Source organism: Cervus elaphus, chromosome 20, assembly GCF_910594005.1.
Source record: "Cervus elaphus chromosome 20, mCerEla1.1, whole genome shotgun sequence".
Lineage (NCBI taxonomy): Eukaryota > Metazoa > Chordata > Mammalia > Artiodactyla > Cervidae > Cervus > Cervus elaphus.
In genome coordinates this window covers 25597011-25624195 of record NC_057834.1, presented here as the reverse complement: position 1 = coordinate 25624195, position 27185 = coordinate 25597011, and the positions used below count along the sequence as shown (strand labels likewise).

At 40.2% G+C, this 27185-nt stretch overlaps 1 protein-coding gene across 1 annotated transcript; it reads right to left on the bottom strand.

Moving 5' to 3' along the window:
* On the bottom strand, positions 1-26099 carry TBX19 (T-box transcription factor 19). The gene is made up of 8 exons (XM_043877224.1): positions 25692-26099; positions 18236-18500; positions 16500-16634; positions 13447-13508; positions 11999-12060; positions 6623-6814; positions 4278-4413; positions 1-1318 (listed from the first exon to the last, which is right to left on the bottom strand). Exons 1-8 carry the CDS (start codon positions 25886-25888, stop codon positions 1033-1035), a joined length of 1335 nt encoding a protein of 444 aa, XP_043733159.1. The 5' UTR covers positions 25889-26099; the 3' UTR covers positions 1-1032.
* Positions 26100-27185: the final 1086 nt, after the last annotated feature.

Below are 27185 nucleotides of genomic sequence, written 5' to 3'. Positions count from 1 at the left end.
TTCAGTTCAGCCAGTGTTTATTGGGCACCTCCTATAGGCAAGGCACAGAACCGGGTGCTGCTGTGGGGAACAGAGAAGAGAAGGCCGGGCCTCACCCTCAAGGGGCTCACAGTCTAGTGGAAGAGAGACATGGGTACCAAAAATACAAGGCAGCATGAGATGAGCTCTACAACAGGCGAAACCAGTGGGAAGGCAGGGAACCCAGGCAGGTCAAATGTTTGATGCAGCGGGTGGTGCTCTGGTCAGTCCATGGGAGATAAGCAAGATTCACACAGGTGGAACTGAGCAGAGAAGGGAATTTCAGGCAGGAGAGAAGGTACAGAGGTGGGAAAGAACACTGTTCAAAAGATAGAGGCAGAATGTGTGCCTTGACTGAAATAGAGGGTGCTAATGGGGTAACTGGGAGCTAAAGCTAGACAAATGTTTTGAGGGCAGATGGCAGAGGAGATCAACGTTGATCTGTAGGTGATGGTGAGTCATCCAAGGTTTCTGAGCCAAGGAGCAACATGATTTCATTTCCTCAATTCCCAGTGCTATAACATGCAATTAACTCTACTTCTGTTAACTTCACTCCATGGACTTACACCCTCTCTTGGTCTCAAAGCAGAAGCTCTGTGGCTACACATACCTTTAAGACTGTACAAAGTTACAATGCAGAAGCCTTAGGCTAGGTAAATTTTGAGCTCACTTACCAGCTTTACACTATGTCCACAGAACAGAAGGGGCAGCCTTCTAGAATCATTTGAGAGTAAGGGTCAGGGCACAAGGAAGGTACTCAATGAACTTTTGTTGCCTAGGCATGGCATGGATAAGCTGCAGGAAAAAATGGGAGCACAAAGAGAAAATGGTAGAGAGATGCAGGTGACAAAATTAGCATCATCTAAACCAAACCATTTCCTAGGAGGCTTCTGCTACAACCCACTTCATCGGGTGGGGAGACTCTGCAGTCTGACCCACTGGGATCGGTAGGTGGTTCTTCTAAGAGCTCTACACCTAACAGATTCTCTACTGACACCTTCATTAGGATCCTGCTTAACTATCCAGTGAGGAGGGAAAATGGCGCCCACCCCTACCTGGGCTACCCCAGCCTGTAAAGGAATGTGAAGCCACTGCTGTCCAGGTGGACATGGCGATGCTGGTCAGCGAGGGCTCCCCCAGAACCTCCACACTAACCGAAGTGGGTGTCTGGGTGGAGACAGGTGAAGTCACAGCTGGGTTACCCAGGAGAAACGCTCCCGGGGAGTTGGCATGCACCTCTGAGCCCGACCCGGCAGGGCCCCCGCCACTGTTGTTGATGGTCCACAGGCATGGATATGGGCTGCAGAAACACACACAGAGAGAGAGAGAATGGTGATGATACTCCCAGACAGGATTGCCATCTGATTAGCACATACACAGTGCTGAGAGGGACACGAGTTAGAAAGAGAGTCTCTAGCCATAGCTTTGTTTCCAGCTCTGACACACACTGGTCCCATTTCTGCAAAGAAGCAGCAAGATGTAGTAGAATAAGCATACAATTAGGTGTCCTGACACCTGCCTTTTGATGCTGGCCCTGCCTCCAACAAGTTGTTCAGTTTTAACACAGCATTTTATTTCTCTAAGCTTCCCTTGCTACCTGTATAAATGGGCAGGGAGGTTGAAAGGAGGATATTTGGGCAGTATAATCTGTAAGATCTCTCACTGGCCAAGAGAGGTGATGTGGCCTAATAACCAGGACAGAAAATCTAGGTTTAAATCCTAGCATTACAGCTTATTAGCTCTGTGACTTTGAACAAATTATTTAATAGATAAGCCTCAGTTTCCTTATCTTCAAGATTTGACGTGATAATTAAACATACCTTACTAAATATTTTTATGAGGATTGAATAAGAAAATGAGTACGTGAAATCCAAAACATAGCACTCAGTAAATGGTGGTTGTTATAATTAATTCTTCTATTCCAGGTTTCTACCTGTCAGTTCTGGTCCCTGGTAGAAAGGGGTGGAACTGGACCACTTTCTTAGACTTTTCTATACTACATCACTGGGTCACGAACCTGACTATACATTGAAATCACTTAGCAAATTAAAAACATTACTGACACTTGGGTTCTACCCCTGGAGATTCTGATCTAATTAGTCTGGCATGTAGGATCAGAATTTTTTAAAGCTTTCCTGTTGACTGTGATGTGCAGCCAATTTTGCACCTTAACATAGAACCTGGATTAAAATCACTGCAGTCAACACAGGCAAATAACTTCCAGTACTTTGGTCATCACTTTTCAGAGTCCCTACTTAGCTTGATAATAGGCTCATTACCCAATGACAGTACTGAACACATTTTGCTTTTCTCTACCAAAATATTTAGAGTCAGCAATGGGTTAAACATGCCACTGATGAAACCAGAGGTAGAAATGCCACCCTGCACTCTGCCATATTTCAGTTTCCACAGACCTCATTGGACCATATGAAACCTGCAGAAACCTAGATAGGCCATGGGGGTTGTTGGGTTTTTTAGCCAGCTCAGTTTGCTGGGATTCTGACCCCAATTCCCCAGTTTTCAAAAGAAATTCTTCTACAATAACAGTCAGAGCCCCTCTCTGATGCTTCCTGGGCTGATTCAAAAACTATGGGTTCTGAGTTACTTTATTTACTGTCTTAGCTTCAGGCAGTTTTTAATGCCCCTGAGATTTAGTTTCTCCATCAGGAAAATAGGAATTTTAAAAGCAGCCTTATGGATGTCTTTGAATCCTATAAATGACTTACATAAAGGATCAAGTACAGAACTTGGCACATAGTTAATTGTCTAACAGCTTCAAGGACACTCTTTCCCTCACTTCCAACACAGCACCAATAAATGCATTTCCCTGAGATCCTCTAGTCAAGCACTGTCCAATAGAAATAAAATGTGAGCCACAAATACGAATTTTCGAGAAGCCACACTTGAGAAAAGAATAAAAAGAAACAAATGAACTTATTATTAATAATATTTTATGTAACTGAAAATATTTAAAATATTATCATTTTTACATGCATCAGTATAAAAAATTATTAAGAATTTATTCTTTATTATCTACTGTCTTTAACATTCTGTGTGTGACAGCCCTTCTCAGTTTGGCCCAGTTGCATTACCAGAGCCCAGGAGCCAGAGGCGGCTGGGGGCTGTTGCCTTAATAGCAGAGCACTAGATCCTTAAGGGCCATGGCAACATCAACATCAAAATCAAGATCACAGTTTACGGCAACATCAGCAACACCTGGAAGCTTGTTAAAAATGCAGAATCTTGGGCCCTAACCCAGACCTATTGATCAGATTGTGCAGTTGAACAACATCCCAGGTGATTCTAATGCACATTAAAGAGTGAAGAGCATTGCTGTGAATCAAAGCTCTACGACCCTCAAACTTTTTTAGACCTGCCAGTCATCTAACATCTCCCCCCAAAAAAGATAAGACATCTTTTGATTTTGAATTGCTTTTTGGACCTTCTCAAAATTCTGCCTAATTATGTTGAACTTAACAAGACATGTATATATTGATACAATGTTATTGCTTACAGTACATATTACGCTCTTTTTAATTTTGGTGTTCACCATAACTCTACAGAGTAGCTCTGAGTACTACTACAGAGTAGTACTATTGCCAAGTTACAGATAAGAAAGTTTAAGCTTAGTGAGGCTAAGATTTCCTAAAGTCTCAGAGTCAATAAGAAGTGAAACTGGGACATTTGTCAGATTCCAGGCCTCTTTCCTTTCTACTCATCACACTGATTTCCAACAGTCAGAACTGAATGCTGGCCTCTGGTATAAGTTATGCCATGGGTCCTACAAGATACTCTCAGCCCTATTGCCTGGGTTGAGGCCCGGGCACCCAAAATGTGTCCACCTGTTAGAATGAGTAGCTTGTGAGGATATAGACAGCCAAGGGTCTTGAGGTTTCAGTGCATATTTACACTTTTCCCTTTTAGTTCCCTGATGCTCAGTATTTATCTGCTACCACCATTGTTCACAGTATTTCTTCCTGACTTGAGACAAACAATCCCAGGCCACAATATCTTTTCCCTCTTAAAAAAAATACCAAAGTTACAAATAAAAAGAATGCATGACTGAGTAGGTGCTTTCTCACCACACTTTTTCCAGGGGCAAAGAGTTGACCTTGTTGTTATTTTCAATTCTTAGTGGCTTAGAAGTCAGGACAAAAGCTTAGACCGAGGCACCCCAGGAAAAAAAATATGAATTCGAGACCCCATGCTAAAAAATAAACCTCCAAGAACAATGAGCAAGTTGCTGGTGTTGGTCTTACCTAGGCCCTGGATTGACTGGTCCACTGGTATGGGGTACAGACAGGATGCTGGCGTGGGGTGTGGAGGATAAGGAAGTCCAGTTGTCAGCTCCAGAGAAAACTTGCAGGTTATTGCTGGAGCTTTCTATCAAATTCACTTTGGGGAAATAACAAAAGTTCAATTTGTGAAGCATGGAAAATGTAAAGATGGTGACCAATGACAATATCCTAGGTCAAAATACAACCATGGCCACATGTACCAACAGTGTGTTGATACTTTCTGAAGGAAGCAGAAAGGAGGGAGGAACTTAGGTTTATTGAAGTTTATTGAATGTCAACCATATGTCATATACTGAAAGTGAAAGTTTCTCAGTCGTGTCCAGCTCTTTGCGACCCAATGAACTATAGAGTTCATGGAATTCTCCAGGCCAGAATACTGGAGTGGTAGCCTTTCCCTTCTCCAGGGGATCTTCCCAACCCAGGGATCAAACCCAGGTCTGCTGCATTGCAGGCAGATTCTTTACCAGTCATGGGATGATCATGTACTGTTCATTTTTTAATCTTTATAACAACTTCTCACCTCCATTTTATAGATGAGGCTCAGACAGCTGGAATGATTTTCCCTTTTTGTCACAGATCTAACTCAGGTCACCGCTCACATCCTCTTTAAAATGGGCCATGTCATCATCCCCTCAAAACAAGCCTACGGACACCAGTGCTTCAGATGAAGTTTCTGAGGATCAGAACCTATCTTTCTCAGCAACCCCAAGGAGATTTAAACATTTCAGGAATAGTGTCTTCTATGTATTTGAATCTTCATTTGCACAAATAGTGCAAATATAATAGAGAGGAAGAAGGGAAAGAAGATGGGAAGGAAGGAGGGGAAAGATAGGAAGAGGATTTCATGTACATCCCTGGCCAAGTCACTCCTTTTCATGGTGTGGCCCTCAGCCTCAACTCCTTCATCCACCACATTGCCTCCCTCCTTCTCCACTCTTTTCCCAAATCATTCACAGATAACGTAGGTTCTCTCCTCCTTCTGAACCTTTGCTCTACCACTCTCTCACATGGAGTGCCCTTCATCTCTGCCTGTGTCCCATGTCATCCATCTTTCATCCCTGCCCACTCCAACCTTTATCCTTTTCTATTCATTCTTCAAATCTCAACTTGAACATTAAGCCCTCTGGTAGATCTAGCTGCCCTTTTTCTTTCATTCCCATAGCACCGTGGCTTGTGTACTTTATAGAATGCTTCTCTAACTTTAATGTGCATAAGAATCACCTGGGGATTTTGTTAAACTGCAAACTCTTTCAGAAGGAGAACCTGAGAGTCTACATTTCTAACAAGTTCCCAGGGAATGCTACAGGTCTGAGGATCACATTAGAGCTCTCACTATACTGTATTAGGATTAATTATATGTATTTGCATAACCCTGAGATCCTCCAGGGAATAAATAAACCTTAATCACCTTCCTTACCCCACTGCCTAGAAGAGTGTCTGGTGCATAGCAAATGCTCAGATGTGTTTTGTGTGCTGACGCCAGGAAAGAATCAAGAAATAGATGAGAACCTGCTCAGTTTCTGATATCATTAAGCTCCATTTTCTGCCTTCCTGGAAGCAGCTGCCAAGGTTGCTGGGAGTAGCTAGCGATGGGGCACAGGCACGGGCAGCTGATGACCAGCAAAGTCATCTGCAGGCACAGAGCTCGGGATGTCCCTGAGGCTGGTATCCTAACGCACTCCTCTGTCTCCCAGACCATGAACTTCACTGTCTCATTGAGTGTTAGTGTCCCCATATGAGAGTAGAATCTCTGTGAGATGATTGGTGCTGTGATCTGTTTTGTTCATGGACAAAACCTGGCACAAAGTCAACCCTCGATAAATATTTGCCAATTCAGACCAAAGCCTGGATGTAGAGTGAACTAGCTTCCCAAAACTTCCTAATAGCTCTTCAATACTGGGCCCAATATTTTCTGGACTGAGCCATGCACTACAACTGTAGAAAAGAGTCATGTGAGGGCAATGAGCTGAGGGTCTCAGAACTCCATGACTTAACTTGGCTTTTAGAGATGCAGCCTGAAACTGCTTAGTACACCAGTGCCCTGGGAGGAGGACTTTCACACCCATTAGAAATTGGGAGACTGGTTGTCTCCCAGCTTTTGTAATTATTTGAAATAATTATAAAATACTAACAATGCTATATATAGCCAAATGTTAGTATATAAAACATCAAAATTTTAATATATAATAATATGACATATATTAGATAAAATGGATTCTATCTTCAGATATTTACTTCTACTAGTTGTTTATCTACTTCTTCCCACCATCCACACCCCCAAGGGTATTGTTAGCAGAGTCACACACCTGAGGGAGAATGATTTCTGTGCACGTATGCAGAAGGGTAGGGAGCCTGCCGGTGGTGTCCTCGGATGCCAGGATAGTGCTCACAGCCGTGGTGGGTGTGGGGAGCAGACAGAGGCAACGGAGTGGCATACTGGTAATTGGCATTTCCTGCTGTACACACTCCATCCGGATTGGAAAAGATCCAGCCTCCCACTGCAAGAGATAAGAGGAGGACACAGAGGGAGATTCTGTGAACTTCCACACCAAAAATCAGGTTTCCAGCCACTTAGCATAGTTGTGTTTCTGTGTGAATGGCAATGTCTACCTGTGTGGAGTTAGACACTACCACCTCCACTGCCACTCCCCTTCCATGTTAGCAGCTAAGTTGGCTTCTTTGGAGATGGATGACAGGTCCTATCAAGTTTGGAGACTCTCTTAAGAAATGCTGGAGTCACAGCTATATAAAATATTATTTGAATGTATAAGTGAATAGAAAATATAAAAGTTAAGTTGCTTCTGACTTAATTGAATTAAAAGTCAGTCAAAGAAGGAGGTGTCAGATGATATGTTAATCATTGATTAATAGCTACTAGGGAATGTTTAATTTGGTTACCCAGAAAGAATGGAGCCCTCCCTGTTTCTGCCAAGTGAGAAAATATCTTTAGTTCTCACTCCAAGCAAGAGGAGACAGGATGCCTCCCATCACCACCCAGCAAAGAGGATTCTGAAGGCAAAAAGAGAGGGAGATGGCTAGCACAACTTGATAAGAATCTTGCAAAACATTTTGGAAAACTGCAAAATATTTCACAGAAATGTGTTTGTGAAAGACCATCTCAATCGATGTGGAAAAAGCATATGACAAAATTTAACACCCTATCATAATAAAAGCATTCAATAAAGAATACAAGAAAATTGCCTCAACATAATAAAGGCCATATAGGACAAACCCACAGTTAACACCATACTCAATGGTAAAAACCTGAAAGCTTTTCCTCCAAGATCATGAGCAGGACAAGAATACGCACTCTCACTACTTCCATTCAGCATTGTACTAGAAGTCCTAGTCAGAGCAATTAGGAATAAAGGAAAAGAAAGAAAAGGCATCCAAATTGGAAATGAAGAAATAAAATTATCTCTGTTCATAGATGACACAATTTTATATGTAGAAAACTCTAAATATTCCACAAAAAAACTTTTCTGATAAACAAATTCAGCAGTTGCAGGATACAAAATCAACACACAAAAATCAGTTACATTTCTATACACTTACAATGAACAATCCAAAAAGTAACTAAGAAAACAATCCAATTTAGAACAGCACCACAAGGAATAAAGTACTTTGGAACAAAATATACCTACGGGGCAAAAGACTCGTACACTGAAAACTATAAAATATAGATGAAAGAAATTAAAGAAGATATAAATAAATGGAAAGACATCCTATGTTCATGGATTGAAAGACTTAATATTATTAAAATGTTCATATTACCCAAAGAAATCTCTATCAAAATCCATAAGACACTTTTGTCAGAAATGTAAAGCAATACTAAAATTAATATAGATTCTTAAAGAACTCCAAATAGAACAATCCTGAGAAATAAAAATAAAGCTGGAGGCCTCATGTTTCCTGATTTCAAAACACATTACAGAGCTACAATACTGTAAATAGTAGGTGCTCAGTTGTCCATTTGTGTCTGACTCTTTGCAACCCCATGGACTGTAGCCCACCAGGCTCCTCTGTCCATGGAATTTTCCAGGCAATAATACTGGAGTGGGTTGCCATTTCCTATTTCAGGGGATCTTCCTGACCAGGGATCGAACCCAATCTCCTGTGTCTCCTGCACTGGCAGGCAGATAGTTTCCCACTGAGCCACCTGGGAAGCCCCCTAATTAGTATGGTGCTGGCAAAAAGACATATAGACCAGTGGAAGAAAAGAGAGCCTATAGATAAACTCCACTTATATGGTCAAATAATCTTCAACAAGGGTGCCAAGACTACACGAATGGGAAAGAATAGTCTCTTCAGAGAATAGTATTAGGAAAGCTAGATATCCACATGCAAAAGAAATAAACTAAACTCATATTACACCATATAAAAATTTTAACTTTAAATAAATAAATAATGCAAGACCTATACAACTTCTAGAAGAAATGCAGGGGAAAACTTCACGAAATTGGATTTGGCAATGATTTATTAGATATGACACCAAAAGCACAGATAACAAAAGCAAAACTAGACAAACTACTTCAAACTTTAAAACTTCTGCACAGCAAAAGAAACAATCAACAGAGTGAAAGAGAAATCTATAGGATGGAAGAGAATATTGGCAAACTATAAAAGGGATTAGCATCTAGAATATGTAAAGATCTCTTATAACTCAACAAAAACAACAAAAATCCTAATGAAAACAAGCAAAGGACTTGAACAGACATTTCTTCAAAGATATACAAAAAGCCAAAATGCATATAAAAAGATGTTCAACATCACTGTTCATTAGCAAAACACAAATCGAAACAAGATATCACCTCATACTATTAGGATGGCCATTATCCAAAAAAGATTAGGAAATAATAAGTGTTGGTGAGAATGTGGAGAAATTGGAACCCTTGTGAACTATTCATGGGGATGTAAAATGGTGCAACTGGCATGGAAAACACTATGGAGTTTCCTTAAAAAATTAAAAATAGAAGTACTGCATGATCCACCAATTCCACTTCTGGTTATATATCCAGGAGAATTAAAGACATTTGCACACTCATGTTCATTGCAGCATTATTCACAGTTGCCAAGAGGTGTAAGTAACCTAAATGACCATCAATAGATTATGGGACAGGCAAATTTGGTATATACATGCAAGTAAATATTATTTCATCCTTAAAAGAAGGAAATCCTGTCGTATCGTACTATATGGATGAGCCTTGAGGAACATTAGGATAAGCAGAAGCAGCCAGTCATAATATATATATATATATATTGCATGATTCCTCATACTAGGTATCTAAAGGCTATGGATATAGAGGTATAGAGTAGAACGGTGGTAGCCAAGGGCTTTGTGGGGAGGTAGATGTGAAGAGAAGAAGTTTGGTGAGTATACGTAGCTTTAACGTGAAGGAATTGGGGTGGAGGGGGCAGGCAGGTGGTTCTGGGACTCTTTTGTACCAAAATGTGCATGTGATTGACAATATTGTACTATACATACAATTCTTGTGAAGGTGCATTTTATATCGTGGTTTTAAGCCACAATAAAAAATTTAGTAAGTATTATGAGGAAAAGGCTTTACTTCAAGTGAATTCATGGGAAATGACAGAGAGAACAAGAAGCACATCCTTTCACCAACCAGCTCTCAACTGAGGGGCCCACAGATGAAGATTCAGACAGGACCAGAACTGTTCCTTAAGAATATTGACTAGGGATTGTCACCAGGGCTTTAGTGATATGGAAGTAGAACTTTCATTAAAACCATTTGCTTAATATTTTTTAAGTATAAGTAAACAAATTGTACAGAATTCATATCACAAAATGTAGGTCAGTCATTCTCAATAAATCATTTTGTTATCTCCATTTTCTCTTTGTTGTATAGGCATGTGGCACAAGGGATCACTATCTGAATGATAGAATCAAGATTCAGGTTCTCAGCAAGCAAAGCCAGGCAGAACCAGACTTGTTCATGAAGTTTGCCACATATAAGGATGTTTACTGAGAAGGTTGTAACACATGAACTTGAAAGGGTGTGGTTCCACATGTGATCCTATCCTATACAAAATAGCTTTTCATTCCAGGTCAGTTAAAAAGTACTTTTCTTGGATAAATTGTCAGAAATGTACCATCTGCCACAACTGAATCAGGAAGAAATAGAAAATATGAACAAACTGATTACCAATAATGAAATTTAATCAGTAATCAACAAACTCCCAACAAACAAAAGTTGAATTCTACCAAATGTTTTAAAAAGTAAACATCTATCCTTCTCAAACTATCCCAAAAACTGAAGAGGAAGGAATGCTTCTGAACTTATTCTTATTCCGTGATACCAAAACCAGACAACAGCACCACAAAAAAGAAAGTTACAAACAAAAATAATAATAATAATAACGTTGCAGCATTATTTACAATAGCCAAGAAAATGAAGCAAATCAAGTGACCATCAAGAGATAAATGAATAAAGAAGACGTATATATATATATATACACACATACACACACACACACACACACACACACAATGGAATATTATTCAGCCATAAAAAATAATCATGCCATTTTCAGAATCATGAATGGTCTTAGAGGGTATTATGCTAAGTGAAATAAGTCAGGTAAAAAAAAGATAAATACCATATGATTTCACTTATATATGGAATCTAAAAAATAAACCACATGAACAAACATAACAAAACAGAATAGACTCATAGATATACAGAGCAAACAAGTAGTTACCAGATGGTGGGGAGGAAATAAAGAGGTGAGGGAGATTAAGAGGTACAAAATTCCAGGCACAAATGAGTCATGAGGATGAAATCTGCAGTATGGGGAATATAGTCAATAATATTGTAATAACTTTGTATGGTGGCAGATGGTAACTAGACAAATAAAAAAAAAGACTCCTGAGAAAAGATTTTTTTAAAGTGATTTTCTGAGAATTGTTTCTCCTTATGTGGCTATACTGCTACTTCTGCAATGAAAGATGCATCGAACTTTAGGGGAAGGAGGGAGTAAAGAATTTCATAGCTGGAAAACTGCAGAAGGGATCTTAGCAAACCATTAAACTCTAAATTAAAGGGTATCTCAGACACTGATGCTACTGACCTTGGGTTACTGCTGCAGCTTTAGAGGACTTGCTCCACTGTGGAGCCTCCTCTCTGTTCTGAGACACGGAGAGGGTGGCGCCCTATCAGGAACATCCAGTCTACCTGCAGAATTCCAGATATATGACTCCACTAATACTGTAGTTTTCCAGTCAACAAATACAGAAGTTTCCTCATGTGCAAAGCTATGGCCTTCCTGAGGCATGGCAATGGTGATAAACTCAAAAACCAGAAAGTACCAAGAACAAGGAAACCCCAAAACAGGAGTGGAGTGTCAGGGTAGAAGGTATATCCAGAATCCACTTTTATGAGCTCTTTAGCCTCCCTGACACAAAAATGGGAGTCAAAGAAATTCACTATTTCCATTTTTCTCTCCTGCCTTGGATTTGTATACACTCCCCCAGGAGCAGGGGTTCTCTCTGGGAATGCTTGAAAGGGCATATACTTGTCTTGAGTGGAAGAAATAACCTTTGGGTCTTGATAGAATATTGGGAACAAGCCTGAAGCAGTCATGACAGGTAAAAAGTCTGAGCATGGTGGAGATGCTCCTAGTGTAGCCCCAGGCCCTTCCTATCCAGGGTTCACCCAACTCACAGTGAGAATAGGTCACATGCTGGCTCTCAGACATAGCTTCTGGAATATCCTTGAGGTGGTTCCTGAAAGAGCAATGAAAGTGCACTATAGCTGTCCAGCTTACCATTCACATCCAGCATCAAGTACACCCAAGATTGTCTTTGGAGAGCAATAAATTTTTTGAAATAAGAAAATCAAATACTTTTTTCCCCTCAAACTACTATCTTTCCCCCATTCTCCTCCTACTTTATGTTCTTGTGTAATTGCTCTTTGAATTGCAACTTTATAGTCAATCCAGTTGACCTTATTTACACCTATCCCTATGTAGCTTGATCTTACTGATTTGTGATCAGTGTTTCTGCTTGCCAAAATTCAAGCAATGATTACAGCAGCTAAGATTTGCATAGGACTTCAGGGCACAGTCACATCTGTGATATGCTAGGTCCACCAATTATCCTGTGATAGAATATTACTACATGCTTTCGCAGATTTAGAAAGTGGGTCCCAGAAAAGCAAATTGACTTATGCAAGTCAGGAAATGGTAAAGCCAGGACTCAAAGCCAGGATCGCTCTCTCTCAAAGTCCTAAATATTTTTATTATATGCGTTTTCTTACCTGAAAAAAGGTATTTCTTCTACATCATCAAAATTAAGTCAAATATTGGCAGGACAGACCCCTGTGACATGTTATTATAAACACCTGTCCATTAGTCTAGTGCCTTTATGATGAAAAAGCAAGATTTGAAATTTATAGGAATTAGTGTAAAGATTTGAAACAGAAACAACAAAATCCAAACACTTCAAAGGAAATCATTCACACCCCCAGAAGTCTCTGACTTCTGAAAGACATGGGCCTCTCACCTTTATGAATTACTCACCTTTCCTAGGTGAAATTTAGCCTTAAAAAATTTATTGAAATCATACTACTCAGATAACTGTGGTAAAGGAAGATTGAATTATTTAAAATTTAAATCATTTAGTTTTTTTTTATGTGATTATATTATTTTCAAGAATCTATCATAAAACAGGGCAGATAAAACATGGCCAGTTCCAGGTCCTCCTGTTGTTTAGCTGCTAAGTCGTGTCCAACTCCTTGTGACCCCATGGACTGTAGCCCACAAGGGTCCTCTGTGCATGGGATTTCCCAGGCAAGAATACTGGAGTCGGTTGTCATTTCCTTCTCCAGGGGATCTTCCTGACTCAGGGATCAAATCACATTTCCTGCATTGGCAGGTGAATTATTTAACAATGAGCCACTGGGAAGCCCCAGGTTCTCCTGGACCCCTATTATAAAGGACAAGTAATTACAAATTTGTTTTTTCTTGCTGATTTTGTTGGACATTGAATTAAATATTAAAAACATGTTTCTATCAAAGGTAATGCAAATGCCAGTAGTTAGTTCCTTCCAAGATTATTATAAACTTCATATTTGCAAAAATCATAAGATTGCCCTGAAATTTCTCTACTCACCTTTCCTTAGCATCCAAGAAGGCTTTGGCAAAAGGGTTGTACTTGATTTTGAGAGCTGTTATCTTACATTTACAAAGACAAGAAGTGTTAGTGAAAGTAGAATATGCATGGGGAACAGAACACTTAATCTTCACCTTTGAATTTCTATAAAATCAGAATAATTCTCCTCTCTTTTTTTCTCCCTCTCCATGTTTCTTTGCTTGATTCTGCACAAAATCACTATTGCACTGTCCAACAAGAAACGTTTTATTGTCACCTGTGGTGAAAATGGCAAATGCGGTATAAAATGAGCAAAGAAAGGACAAAACAACAAAATTGCACAAGCCTGATGTGCTAAATCTAGCATTTATTCTATTATTCATTCTTTTTTTTCAACAGTAATTGAACACCCACCATCTGTCAGTTACTTTTCTAGTCACTGGGACACAGAGGAGAGTGTACTGATGAACACCTGTCTCTAGACTCTCGAGTACAGACTAGAATCAACTCCCTGACCTCTTAAATAATCACCTACCCTTTGGGTCATGTTTACACACACACACACACACACACACACACACAAACTATCAGTTCCACCTGCTGTCACCCTTTATCTCCCCTGGCCTTAGCCTACTTCATTTTCCTTCAGAGCCTTCTGACCAAATACATATTTATCATTTTCATCTATTCTCACTGGGATGTAAGTGCCCTGAGTACAGTGCAGTATTACCAGCATGTAGGAAAACATCCAGCCTGTAGTAAGACTCAATAAATATTTGCTGAATAAAAGAAGATTTTTGGATAGCTCATCCACCCCTGTACCCACTCTCAGGATGCATTTACATTGGCAGGGATACGTTGTCAGGAGACAGAGGCTCCGAGGTTAGAGTTTCCCAGGTTTGATTCTCTTGGGGCATGTTCAAGACCAGAATCACAGCATCAGGCTAGTAGCCTGCTGAAAACATAGCCTTAGCCTTGCTGCTAGTTCAGAGGGAACCCTCCAGCATGTGTCCAGGAAAATCTGAGCACTTAGTCAGAGGGCAACCAGATGACAGGTTCCACCTGCCATGGACTAAGAGAGCAGGCAGCATGTCAGTGGCTAACAGACATTGTTCAGAGAACAGAGGAGGCCAGGATGTGGCCCCCAACTCTTCCCAGCTTTCTGAAGTTGCAGAAGCCCACTCTCCCTTCATAAATCCAGAGGCCATCCTACAGAGAGTAAAAGGGGATGAAAGGCAATCTGTGTCAGGGTATGAAAGGCAAAATGTGTCAGCCAATAAAAACTGTACAGTATTTGAGGGCCTGTTTAAATTTTCAGATATTTGGTTAATTTTTCTTTCCACTGACCTGCTAAAGGGTTCAGCTGAGAGGCCAGATTAGCTATAGAAAAGAAATTACATTTCCTTGCACATCATCTGTAGGCAATAAGGCAGTAGTTTCCAAACCTGGATGATCATCAGAATCCTTTAAGGAGACTCTTAAAACTAGATTCTGGGTATGCTCCCTGGAGATTCTGATTCAGTTAGCTGGATGGGAGCCTAAAAATCTTCTAAAGCTTCCAAATAAAGAAATGCAAATTAAAGCAATAGTAAGATACCATTTTTTCTACCCTATTGAATTATCAAAGCTGAAAATGTATGTAATCACTGTGTTGAGATTGGTGTGGGAATTATAAATGGATATGCTCTTTGGAGGGAGGCAATGGGGCTTTGTCTATCACAGTTCTAAACATACACTCTCCTTGACAGAACAATTCCATTTCTGAGTGCTTAATATTCTTTGCAGTATTATTTATCATAGAAAATAAAACAACTGGAAATGACCTAAACATCATTTAGGTGGGAAACTGATTGCCTGAAATACAGTGTATCCTCTGCAATAATTTCAGTAAAGGAGATAAATCTGAATCCAGTTTACATAGAAAGATATTCATAATGCACTCTTAAATACAGGGGGTGGGGAGAAATTTCATACTAATATGAACATGAGCCAATTTGTGTGAGGAAATCTGTACCCTGTGCATATTTATAAGTGCACAGAAGATGTGTGGGAAGAAGCACAGCCTCAGTGGTTATTTGTAGTGTCTCTGGGATGCGGGACTCACAGAACAGGAGGGAAAGGGTAAATCTTTACCTCTAACTTTTCATTTCATTGTACATACTTCCATACTATTTGTTTATCATGTGAAGTTTTTTTTAATAAACATGTATTATTGCCATTAAAAAAATTTTTAAGGGTGGAGGAGGGATGAACTGGGAGCTTAGGCTTAAATGCAAACTATTAAATACATAGACTGGAAAAACAGCAAGGTCCTTCTGTATAGCATGGGAAACTATATTCAATATTCTGAGATAAACCATTAAAAAAGAACATAAAAAGAGAATATGTATATATGTATGTATAACTGAATCACTTTTGCTGTATGGCAGAAAATAAAAGCATTTTAAATCAACTATACTTCAATTTTTAATAATCTTTTAAAGTTTAAGCAAAAAGAATCCAACTGATCTGGTGTCTTGGTGACCAGCAGTCCTGGAAAATCCTATAGGATGTGGATGAACCAAAAAAACTTTGCTCCCACAGAGTTTACGGAGGCCAGATGCTGGCTACTCAGCTGTAGCCATGAGAGGCCCAAGTTAGGCAGAGAAAGATCTACATGTGCCCCCAAAAGAGCTAACAAGTTGGACAGATAGTATAACACAAACCCAAAGAGGGTGCATGATTGGATCAATCCCCACAGACTTGCTCTAGAGCGGGAGAGATGCCTAGTTCTGTCAGGTCAAGGTCCTGGAAACAAAGACTCCTGCGTTTCTGCTGGTTGTATTACAATGCACCACTGTGCCTTATTGGCACCAGGAGAAGAAACACTGGTGGAGCTTTGGTAAGCAGGGAGAAGGAGGTGGAAACTGATTACCACACTGCTTAACTTGGTCTCTACCAAGTGTATCTGACTACATCTGAATCTTAGAAAACCTATCTTTCATCCAAGTTTGGTCATAACAATAAAAGCACCACCCTCTAGTCCCATCACACTCCCCCAGGTGACATTTACACATACATACACACACACTCACCTCCTCATTCTGATAGGCAGTCACAGCTATGAACTGGGTTTCAGGGAAGGAGCAGTTCATCACCATTCGATGGGCATCTCCAACACGCACTATGTGAACCTGGGGTTCATATTTATGCAGAGAATTCAACATTATCTGTTTAGGTGGAAGAAGAGAGAGGACACACAAAGCCTCGGGCATCACAGGTGACAGATGATCCAGCACCTCTGATTAGTCCTAAGGTTACACCCACCTCAGTTAGGGCCACACACATTGATCCCCAGTCATCTGAGCCGCCACCATCTCTCTGAGAAATCACTGAAGGGAGATTTTTTTAGAAACTCTTAAGGAGAATAACTTTGGAGCTGCTTATATGAGGGTGACTAAGCACACACACACATAAGAGGGTGAAGGGTGGGTTGCCAGAGAAGAGCTGGTCTAAAGAGTGTGCGGTTTTCTGCCAAAATCCTGGCTTCCTTTTTTTTTCTTCCTATTTTCAGCACAACGATATGAATTTTGCTCTGTTAAAACATACTGGTTTTTTTCCTATGAGAAAGTGTGTTAGTGTTAGTAGCTCAGTCATGTCTGAATCTTTGCAACCAATCTAGCCCACAAAGCTCCTCTGTCCATGGAATTCTCCAGGCAATAATACTGGAAAGGGTTGCCATTCCCTTCTCCAGGGGATCTTCCTGATCCAGGTATCAAACCTGGATCTTCTGAATTGCAGGCAGATTCTTTACCATCTGAGCCACCAGGGAAGCCCCCTAGTTAGAAATCCTAATTATCTCAAAATCCTGACGAAGGGCTGAATTACCTAAAAAGTAATGATAGCTGACATCTGCTGGTTATGTAACATCCACTCTTTGTGATTCAAATCAAAGGCTTATTGAAAGTCTCCTGTTGTGAAAACTGGGAGGGAATAATAGTTTACTTTTCAATTTCCTGATTCAATAAAGAACTGGAAACTTCCGAATACTGCAGAGACTTAGGAAGATGACTTACCATTCTTAAAACGAGAACCCCTACATCCCAGCTGGATAAGCACAGAGAAGGCGTGAAAAGTCTAAGGGCTATGAGACTGACCAAAGTGACATCTGGGGGAATAAGACCTCTTCCTCCCGACTGGGTGTAATCCCCCCAGTCTACATTTTATAAAGCAAATAACAACCTTACACAGCACACTAGTATGCACAATCCTACCAGAGAAAACAAAAGAGTAAAAAGCCTCAAAATCTTGTTTACTCTAATTGGAGACTTTAAATAAAACCCTCCTTATTTAAGGTTTGTTTGGATTCTTTTTCTGAAAACCCAAAGCTGATTCAATATTCTATTGATAATTATCATAATGCCCAAGTGGAGGGAGCAATTATTTCATTTAGGAGCAGCTTTTTATTAAGATGCCACTTACACCAAAAAAAAAAAAAAGGGAGAGGGAATAACAAAACCGTGGTACCCACAAACATCTCCCTCCTCCCAGGCTTGGTAAAAAGCACCACACACAAGGCAAAACTCTGAAAGGCCCCTGATGATTAAGTAAACTACTCCACTCTCTCACTCTCTCTTAACATCAGGAAGTCCATTAAAAACCGAAAGTACCAATTAAGAGCTGTTTATTCCTGTTCACATTTGGACTCCGGGGAATAATTGGCTTCCCTGAGAGAAGAGGTCGGTGAGGACCTCCTAATTGCCTAAATGCGCCCCTGGTATTTCTTGATGGGTGTTGTGGGGCAGCCGGGTGGCCAGGCTACCGAGCATACCTGCCCACCTCCGTTGAGCTTATTGGTCAGCTTCACCTTGCTGAAGGAGATGGGGGCCTTCATCCAGTGGGCACCGAAGTTGGGGGAGTCTGGGTGGATGTAGACACAGCTGTGGCTGGAGACCTCTGGCTTGCCTGCAGGTACCCATTCTCCATTGACGTACTTCCAGCGATGACTGTCCATTGGGACAAAGTCCAGAAGGAGTGAGTACATGGCATTGGGGTCCAGCCCTGTGATGCTAATCTTTAGGACTGGGAACATCCGTCTAAAAGAAAAGGCAGAAATTGAGCCACAAGAAGGATATTAGAATGTTAGGAACATCTCTCCAGTTGTCCAGTCCTCTCTCTGCTCAGAGGAGACTGTCCTCGGAGGGCTCTGGTGGTGCAGAAAATGCACAGGGGGAAGCCAAACGAAGAGGGGCCAGACCAGCAGCTTCGAAGTCAGCCTAGCCTCTTTTCACCAATGTATTTTATATTGAGGTTTTAATTTTAAATGTTGTGCTCTGTTTTAATGTCTGAAAATCACTGATCTAGTCATTTGACCAGAATGAAATTCCTCCTGAAACTTGAGGTATTGTATACAGGCAGGTGCCAGGTTCTCACAGAGCTTCCTTCAAAGGTTTTCTCCCAGCATACATCAGATTTTCACACTATTGCCACAGAGCAAGCCTTCTCTGTATTACAAAACAGTTCTAAATAATAGTAACAGTGTTAATACAGAAAACACGGTTTGTGGTAAAGGCAGTGAAGGGACCCTTGACTCTACATATTTAGACCAGTTCCTTTCCTGCAGGACTTGTCAGAGGCTTTAATTCACCTGTGAGCACTTTGAGAAGGGGTGAGGGATTCCACATTCTGCACTTGTGTACCTGTGCAACCATCTTCTCATTGAGCATCTTGTGGGAATTTGTATTCAATAAATACACTTTGAGGACTTCCCTGGTGGTCCAGTGGTTAAGAATCTGCCTGTCAATGCAGGTGACATGGATCCAATCCCTGGTCTGAAAAGATTCCACATGCCATAGGGCAACTAGGCCCATGAGCCACAACTACTGAAGCCTGAATGCTATAGAGCCCTCAAACGACAACTAGAGAGTAGCCCCAACTCACCACAACTAGAGAAAATCTGCATGCAGCAACAAAGACCCAGGGCAGCCAAAAATAAATAATATTTTTTTTAAAGGAAGATGTATACTTTGAGACATGATGATCTGGTTTTTTTGGTCCTTCTCCCAGCCTCTGTGGGATTCCCAGGTGGTTTGGTGGTAAAGAATCTGCCTGCCAATGCAGGAGACGTGGGTTTGATCCCTGGGTTGGGAAGATCCCCTGGAGAAGAAAATGGCAACCTACTGCAATATTCTTGCCTGGGAAATCCCATGGCCAGAGGAGCCTAGTTGGCCACAGTCCACGGGGCCCCAAAAGAGTCGGACACGACGTAGAGACTAAGCTGCAGAAGCAGCTCCTACGCTCTAAGAAAATACCAGCAAACTCACTTTCACAGATATTTGGAGAAGCTAGGTCACCTGGCTTCTGATTCTCTTTAGCTTATTTTTCTTTCACCAAGCTATCTAAGTTGCTCTAATCTCCTCAAAAGACCTAGTTTCCATACAGATGTCCCTCCCACCTCCCAGTTGCCCCAGAAGCTGTCTTATTTGTCAATACATCTTCGAAAATCTGAGTCCCCAAGTTGAGAAGCTAACAAACTAGGGTCCAAACACTTGCTACTCAGAGTGGTTCATGACTCAGCAGCAGCAGTAATCAGAAATGCAGCAGCTCAGACCTAACTCCAGACATACACAATCAAAATCTGTGCTTTTCAAAATCCCCAGTTAAGTCACCACAACTTTAAAGCTTAAAATGTACTGGTCTAGGGTATCTAGCTTTTAAGATAGCAACTAAGGAGACATCCAAGGGAGTAAGGGGAGTCACTTGGAGGATTTGTGCTTCTATAAAGGTTGGGAAGAGAATAAAAAGGGGAAAACTGAGTATGTCCACTGCTAAAAGAAGGAGTCCAAGGATGCCAGGTATGGAAATATTAACAGCATAATGGGTATAGGTGAGGGACTGGAGGGTCCCAGTAGAGCCTAGTTTTGAAATGAGGTACAATAAGAACTGCAACATATAGAAAGTGAAGAAATTGACCAATAGATAACAAGGTCTGGATCTAGAGATGGACTCAAGCCATCCAGGCTCCTCAGTCTTCTGAGCTTAAATTACATGGCCTCCCTGAATACTCTGGACAGACAAGATATTTTTCCCCTTGGCTCATCCACCTAATCAATACTTCCAACTCCTTTGCTGGGTCCTCTTCCAACTTAGTCCTCCAGCTGTGTATGAATAATGGGGATCTGTTTTCAGCACCCCCTCTTTTCTAAATGCCCTGCCTTAGTGACCACTTCAAAACTCATGGCAGAATACAAAGAACCTGGGGGAGTTTACACCAACCAGGTTTATACCCCAGTATGGCTCTTGGCAAGCATTTAATAGATAGGAAATAGATAGTACCTTTGAGTACTAGAGGCTGGGTGAGTCAGATAACAAACTGAAGCTTGGTGAGTTTAAGTAAACCAACTTAAGTCCATATACTCAGGAAGAGTGGGAGTTGACACCTAACAAACTGAACCATAACCTACATTTGAAATCGTTCCTCATACTCACTAGATGGCTATAATAATAATAAAAAAAAGGTGAATAACAGCAAGCATAGGTGAGGATGTGGAGAAATTGAAATACTCATACATTGCTGGTGGAATATACAATGGACCAGCCAAAAGTGAGTCTTGCAATTCCTCTAACAAGTTAAAATACAGAGTTACCATATGACCCTGCAATTCCATGCCTAGGTGTTATATGTATGAGTAATGAAAACATATACCCACATAAAAACTTATATACAGACATTCATAGTGGCATTATTCATTACAGTTGAAAATTGGAAACAACCCACATGTCCATTGATGATTGAATAAATAAAATGAAGTATATTTATACAGTGAAATGTTATTTGTCAATAAAAATGCTACAACACAGATGAACCATGAAGACATTATGATATACTTTCAACGAGTTTTTTGGATTGTACAGTATATAAATTATCACAATAAAGCTGTTAACAAAAAAAGTAAATAAAGAAAAAGTAAAGAAGCATCCTGGTTCTTAGAAGAACACATGTAAAACATGGTAGGACCATTTGCTGCTTTAATCTCTAATACTTCATTTGCTGAGAATTTTATCATTATTTTTCTTTTTTTATCACTACACAAATGAACTGAGATGCTATGTATTTTTATCTTCTTTATACCAATGATGTCATAAATGTCACCAATGTAAATAAATGTCAACTTGCCCAAAGTCTTATAACTAGCACTTGAAGCCACCCTGCCTCCACGTCCAGTTCAACACCTCCTGCTTCTCCTCTGCCTCTTTCTCCAGCCTCACAAGGACTGGGCTGTGATATCTCTTTACTTGGGGGCAACACTCATGACCAGACTGTTTTCAGGGATGAGCTGCACTTCTTTGATCTTTTCTCCCTTTTCTTCCATCTCTGTGGCTGTAAACCAATCCCTATATCAGAGAGAGAAGCAAATGTAGTAGGGAATATAAACACTGCCCAAAACCGTGCTTGAGGAACCACACATGCTTAGGCTTGGCCGTGAACTCTGTATTGTTTAGCTATGAGGCTAGTTTCTCAGTTTTTATTTCTCTTACAGGAGATCTTGAGAGCCAGCACTGCTGAAAGATGCTGTGAGGACTGAGATCTATAGGAAGAAAGAGGGCAGACAAGGCAGATTTTCTAGGTGGGGAAACAGCAGAGGTGGTTAAAGGCAAAATTCAGGAAGTAAACTCCCTCTCTTTCCCCCCACAGAATTTTAATAATCATGAAGCATTCATCAGGGTTTTGGAGTGTGTGTATGCAGGCACATGGGGCATGGATGTTTAGACTTATGTGAAGATAAAAGGAGGAGCAAGTAACCAAAGTAGCCTGGTTAGAGGCAGATCACACAAAAACATATGATTCTCATAAACTGCAATTGTAAACTTCAGAGAAAAATCTCCATAGACTACAGGGACATGGAAAATTTTTTCCTGATGTGCAACATCGGTTTTCTCTCCTCTTGCACCACTCTACCTTCGGGGCCCTCGTTGCCTCCCACTATGAGCATTAGCTCACCGTACCAACATCTCTAAATCACTGGGAAGTTCAACTTAGTGATCCTAACATTTTATGATAACAAATGGATACACCAATTACATCAGAAATTCTTCCAATTTATTAAAATCTCCTCAAGGCAAATTTAATCTGAATGAAATCAAATTATTCAACTGCATGGAAATATACATAAAATATAGCTTTTCCCCCTAAGGCAAATATGTTACTGTAGAGAAAACAAAAGTTACAAGAGATTTCACTTATTTACCACTGAAATCTGAAATAAATCTTTTTGTGCAACCTAAAATACAAGTTCCTAGCTTAAAGGATAGAGATGAAAGGAAGTATTTACAAGCTGATGCACTAGAGATGATTCAAATGAGCTCTAAGGAGGTATTATAATTGTTATTGTTATGTCTGAAAGGCTACTGAATATTAATAACTAAACATTTTCAATAAAAAAGGAGGGGACGATCGGGATGGGGAATGCGTGTAACTCTATGGCTGATTCATATCAATGTATGACAAAACCCACTGAAATGTTGTGAAGTAATTAGCCTCCAACTAATAAAAAATAAATAAATAAAGTAATTGTAGCTTTAAAAAAAGAAAAAAAAGGAGGGGACGAAAAGAGAGGAGAGTAAACAGTAAAACAGCACGAGGAAAGGACAGGAGAGGAAGGAATGAAGAACCATCATAACCCCCGTTTCTGTGGATAGTTCACTGTTTTTCAGGGAAAGTCTCTATTACTTCTGATCAATGTCAGAAGCAAGCCTCCTATTTATGCATATAAATAGATGTCCATTTGAAAATGAGTCTTTTAATTCATCATTCCATCTATGCTATTTTAAAACTTGCTATTACATGGGACAATTATGCTCAAGTGTACGGGAGATCTGATTAACCCCATCGAAGATTTAGAAAAGTCAGAAAGTTAACTGACTATAGGGGCAGGAGGGTAACATGAATGAAAAGGGCCAAGACTGGGTATTAATTACCAGGAATGTTCTTTCCAGAGAAGGGCCACACTTCCATCTGCCTTAGGCTCAGGAGTTGGTATGAAAGGTAAGGATGGGGCATCTGGAGGAGACATTGTGAGTCTACTGACAGAAGAAAATGGGTCAAAAGGAGTGATACAGGGATAGATGGTTAGGAGAAAAAAAGAGGGAAAAGAGAGATGAAGAGGACAATAAAGAAGACAGCAAAACAAGAAAGATGTGCCTATATCAAGAGCAGGAAAGTGTTGTTAACAGTTTATTCTGAGAAACTAAACAGACTGAGAGTAATTCCAGATCACACTCACTCATTACCAACTGCATTCATTTCTTAGAGATCTGTCTTCCCTTCTTTATCTGAAATACAAAGGAAACTATCTCCTGGCAAAATATTGACCAGGAGGGGTTCAGAGATCCTAAGAAAAGATTTAACTTCACTGAGAAGGTAAAAATGTCAGCAGGACCTCCACAGAAAATAAGAAGAATCACATTGACCATAATTAGACTTTTTCTACAGAGAATAATTTTCACATAGTTAATGAGTTTAAATATGTGAAGACTTTTCAATTTTAAATATGAAGAAAATTATTTAGGTACAAAAAGACAAGAGAAAGTTCTTCTAAAATTGTAAAAGAACATACCAATATGACATATTATTAAGTTGAATTTTATAATGGTTTTCAAAATTTTTATTTATCCCTCATTCAAATATATGGACTATTGTTTTACTTGATGATTATACTTATTTTACTATTATATATGACCACTTTGACAGCCAAATAAATAGTATGAGGCTAAGTATTAGTGTAACTAAAAGAATAATAAACAGAAAGGTCTACCTGTCATTGGACATCATAAAACTTTTACAACTGTATCATCATTCATCTTTAAAAGGAAAGAAAGTATATCCAGTTTTAGGAATTGGGGATAATTTCTTTGAAAATACAAACATGTTTTCTATTTCTTTTTACAGAATATAATGTGCCAATACAGATCAAGAGTAAGAATAGGTAAAATTACAATTATAATTATTAAAAATAACAAATTCTATATATGAAATAAATATGGGACCCATTTAGAGAGAGAAAATATAAGCATCAAGCAAGATTGATATTCCTGCTACTATTAGTAATCACAATTTATTGAAAGGCCCTTATCTATAGAACCTTTTTTATTTACAAAGCACTGTAATGTCACACAGCAACACTCAAATTCATAATTTTCCCAGATAGAATGTTTCATTCTCTATGCCATGCATTTTATTCAGAAATGGAAAAGTGAGAAGTCAGGAATGAAAATGTTTTTCACAAGGACAAAAGCCTGCCAGAATTTCAGCTAGCTTGGACTTTTCTCTCATTGGAAAGCAGAATTTCTCTCAAAGGTCACAATCTTTGAGATTGTGCTGAAACTAACCATATCGAAAATACCTTTCAACATTTTGTACTTTTTTTGACCATGTGAACAGAAAGATCAGTATCACATTAATATTGGGAGCTGTTTGGCCAAGCTTGGGAGCAATGATACTTTCTTTCTAAATATTTTTATCTCCTTTACTAAACAGAAACTCCTAATATTACCTTAGACAGTCACTTGGCAGAAATAGATTTAATATAATCCAAGAAATGCCAACAGAGAGCCATTTCATTTAATCCCTAATTTGTTGCAATGAAAAAACTGACGGCATCTTCTCTTTTCTCAGTCAGTATATTATGGTTTCATTAACTATTACTGCAATGGCTTTCATACTGTCACAAACACACACAATTTCAAATGAACACTCACCACAAACACACAGGAAGAAGCAAGTGTAGAAGTAGGTAGTGAGATTAAATTTGCCTTTTAGCCTCTGAATCTTCAGCTTGTCAGAAATGTCTCGCAAGTTTGCTATACTTCAGACAAAATCACCCAGCTTCCAGATAAAGTTGCCTTTTATTTTATCTTATCTGAATGGAATTGGAGTTCAAAGAATAGTCATCTGCTCCAGGATATACAGTCAGTCAAAAATTAACATTATTTTCTGAAATTTGAGTGCATTTCCCAAACCCACGGGACATGCCCCCCTTTCCAGTAATTTCAAAGAATTTCTTCCTTTAAACTGCAGGCAGAACAGGTGGCTTCATCCTCCACTTCTCTGACGATCTCAGAGAAATTAATTAAGTTGGCTGGGGGAAAGCCGTAAGAGACTGTCCTCAGGAGCGTTTAATCAGACCCCGCTACCTCTGAGTGAAGAGCTGCAGCCTCTTCTATGTTCAAGGGGCCTTGCCTCCCTTGCCAAGCCCCGCCAGCCCAAGTAGAGCCACAGATAATCTCACCTGCCATTCTTGGTCACGATCATTTCGTTAGTGACTTCCTTGAACCTCTGCCAGAGAGGGGCATCCTCCAGAATGATCTGAAGTTGCTTCTCTGTAGGGTCGCCTTTTTCCCTCCCTGCCTGAAGCTCACTTTCCACCACATTGAGCAGACGAGAAACAGTTCCATCACAGGTCTTCTGAGTGTCCAACTCACTCATGGCCACAGGCCCCTCTCAAACTTTGCTGAGAAACAGTAGTTACTTTGCCGGCTTCCACCTCTTTCCTCCTGTCGCTTGCCTGCCTTTCGAATCCAGCTGGACAGTGCCTGGGAAGCTGGGGAAGAAATGCCTAGTCTCTTGCCTAAGCTCCTAGCATGACACCCTGAAAGTCTACAAATTATACCACCAACCTGTTAAGCTTTAGTTGGGGGTGGGTGGGAGGGGAGAGGTGGGGAAGAAAAAGCCCTCTCTTAATTACTCACTGGATCAGGTGGGAGAAAGCCTGGCTTTCCCATTGGCTGCCGTGTATAGAGTAGATATTTAAGAAGGGTACTCCATCCAAATTATCAGGCTTTTATCTTGCTGTACCTGAAGAGGTCTAATCGGTGTATTGAGGACCATTTTCCAGTTAATTAAAATTGTTCTGGGCCCAGACTGTGACAATCAGGCAAATCACATTTGTGTATAAATCATGGCTTGTGGTATCTATAGGGAAAAAGAAAGATCAAAAACCTTGATGCCAATACAGGATTTCCTGACACAGTTGAGAACCTAAATCCCTGAGCTAACCACTAGCTCTGAATAGAATAGAATATATGGAAGGCCAAGGGCATTGTGCCAAGGAATATGACAGCTCTGCCACAGAAGGAAGGAAGATGATCTGTGTGCCATCCACTCAAGGGTCGGAGATCAGGAGAAAAGAGCTAAGGACTTCATTCTCCCAGGATATCCCCTACTGGCCATCTCTCTCCTGAAGGATCCTACAGACCTCTCAAGGTGTAGTCTCCTGCTCATCTCAAGGTCCCTCATTGCCTCCCACAAGCAGAAGAGCTCTGAACCATGCTCCTCCTCCCTAGTATCCACAGCCTAAATATTTCTTATTTCCAATCCTAGCCAGAAGGAGAAAAACTCCTTCTAGCACCATATTAATCTATGGAAGCACTCTGTCCCCAGTGATTGAAAAATAAGCTTTTTACTTTATTGTGCAATTGAAATCTTAAATCCAGAAAGGCATTCTGGCTTTTCCCTCCAATGGTTTGTGGCCTATCTGGCATTCTGAGGTGAATCCCCACTTTCCCTGAGGAGATACTACTAGTAGAAAACATTTCTTTTACCCATGACACACAGTGCTCACAGTATACATGGGGATGGCAGAGACAGCTCCACCTCCCCAATTCTGAGTAGATCCTGGGACTTGTCGGCTTTCCTCTTGCTACAGCAGAAAGCTGTAGAAAATGAAAACAAAAGAAAAATAAGAGCCAGCTCTGCTGAAAGAGGCTGTGAGGACTGAGATCTA

What these genes read in the sequence shown, in the direction of transcription:
- TBX19 (XM_043877224.1), bottom strand. Translation starts at nt 25,888, where the DNA reads ATGAGTGAGTTGGACACTCAGAAGACCTGTGATGGAACTGTTTCTCGT. An exon ending in ATCGTGACCAAGAATGGCAG is followed by an intron (nt 18,501 to 25,691) that starts GTGAGATTATCT and finishes CTTTTCTTTTAG; the next exon opens with ACGGATGTTCCCAGTCCTAA. An exon ending in CAGAAATCATTCTCCCTCAG is followed by an intron (nt 4,414 to 6,622) that starts GTGTGTGACTCT and finishes ATTTCCCCAAAG; the next exon opens with TGAATTTGATAGAAAGCTCC.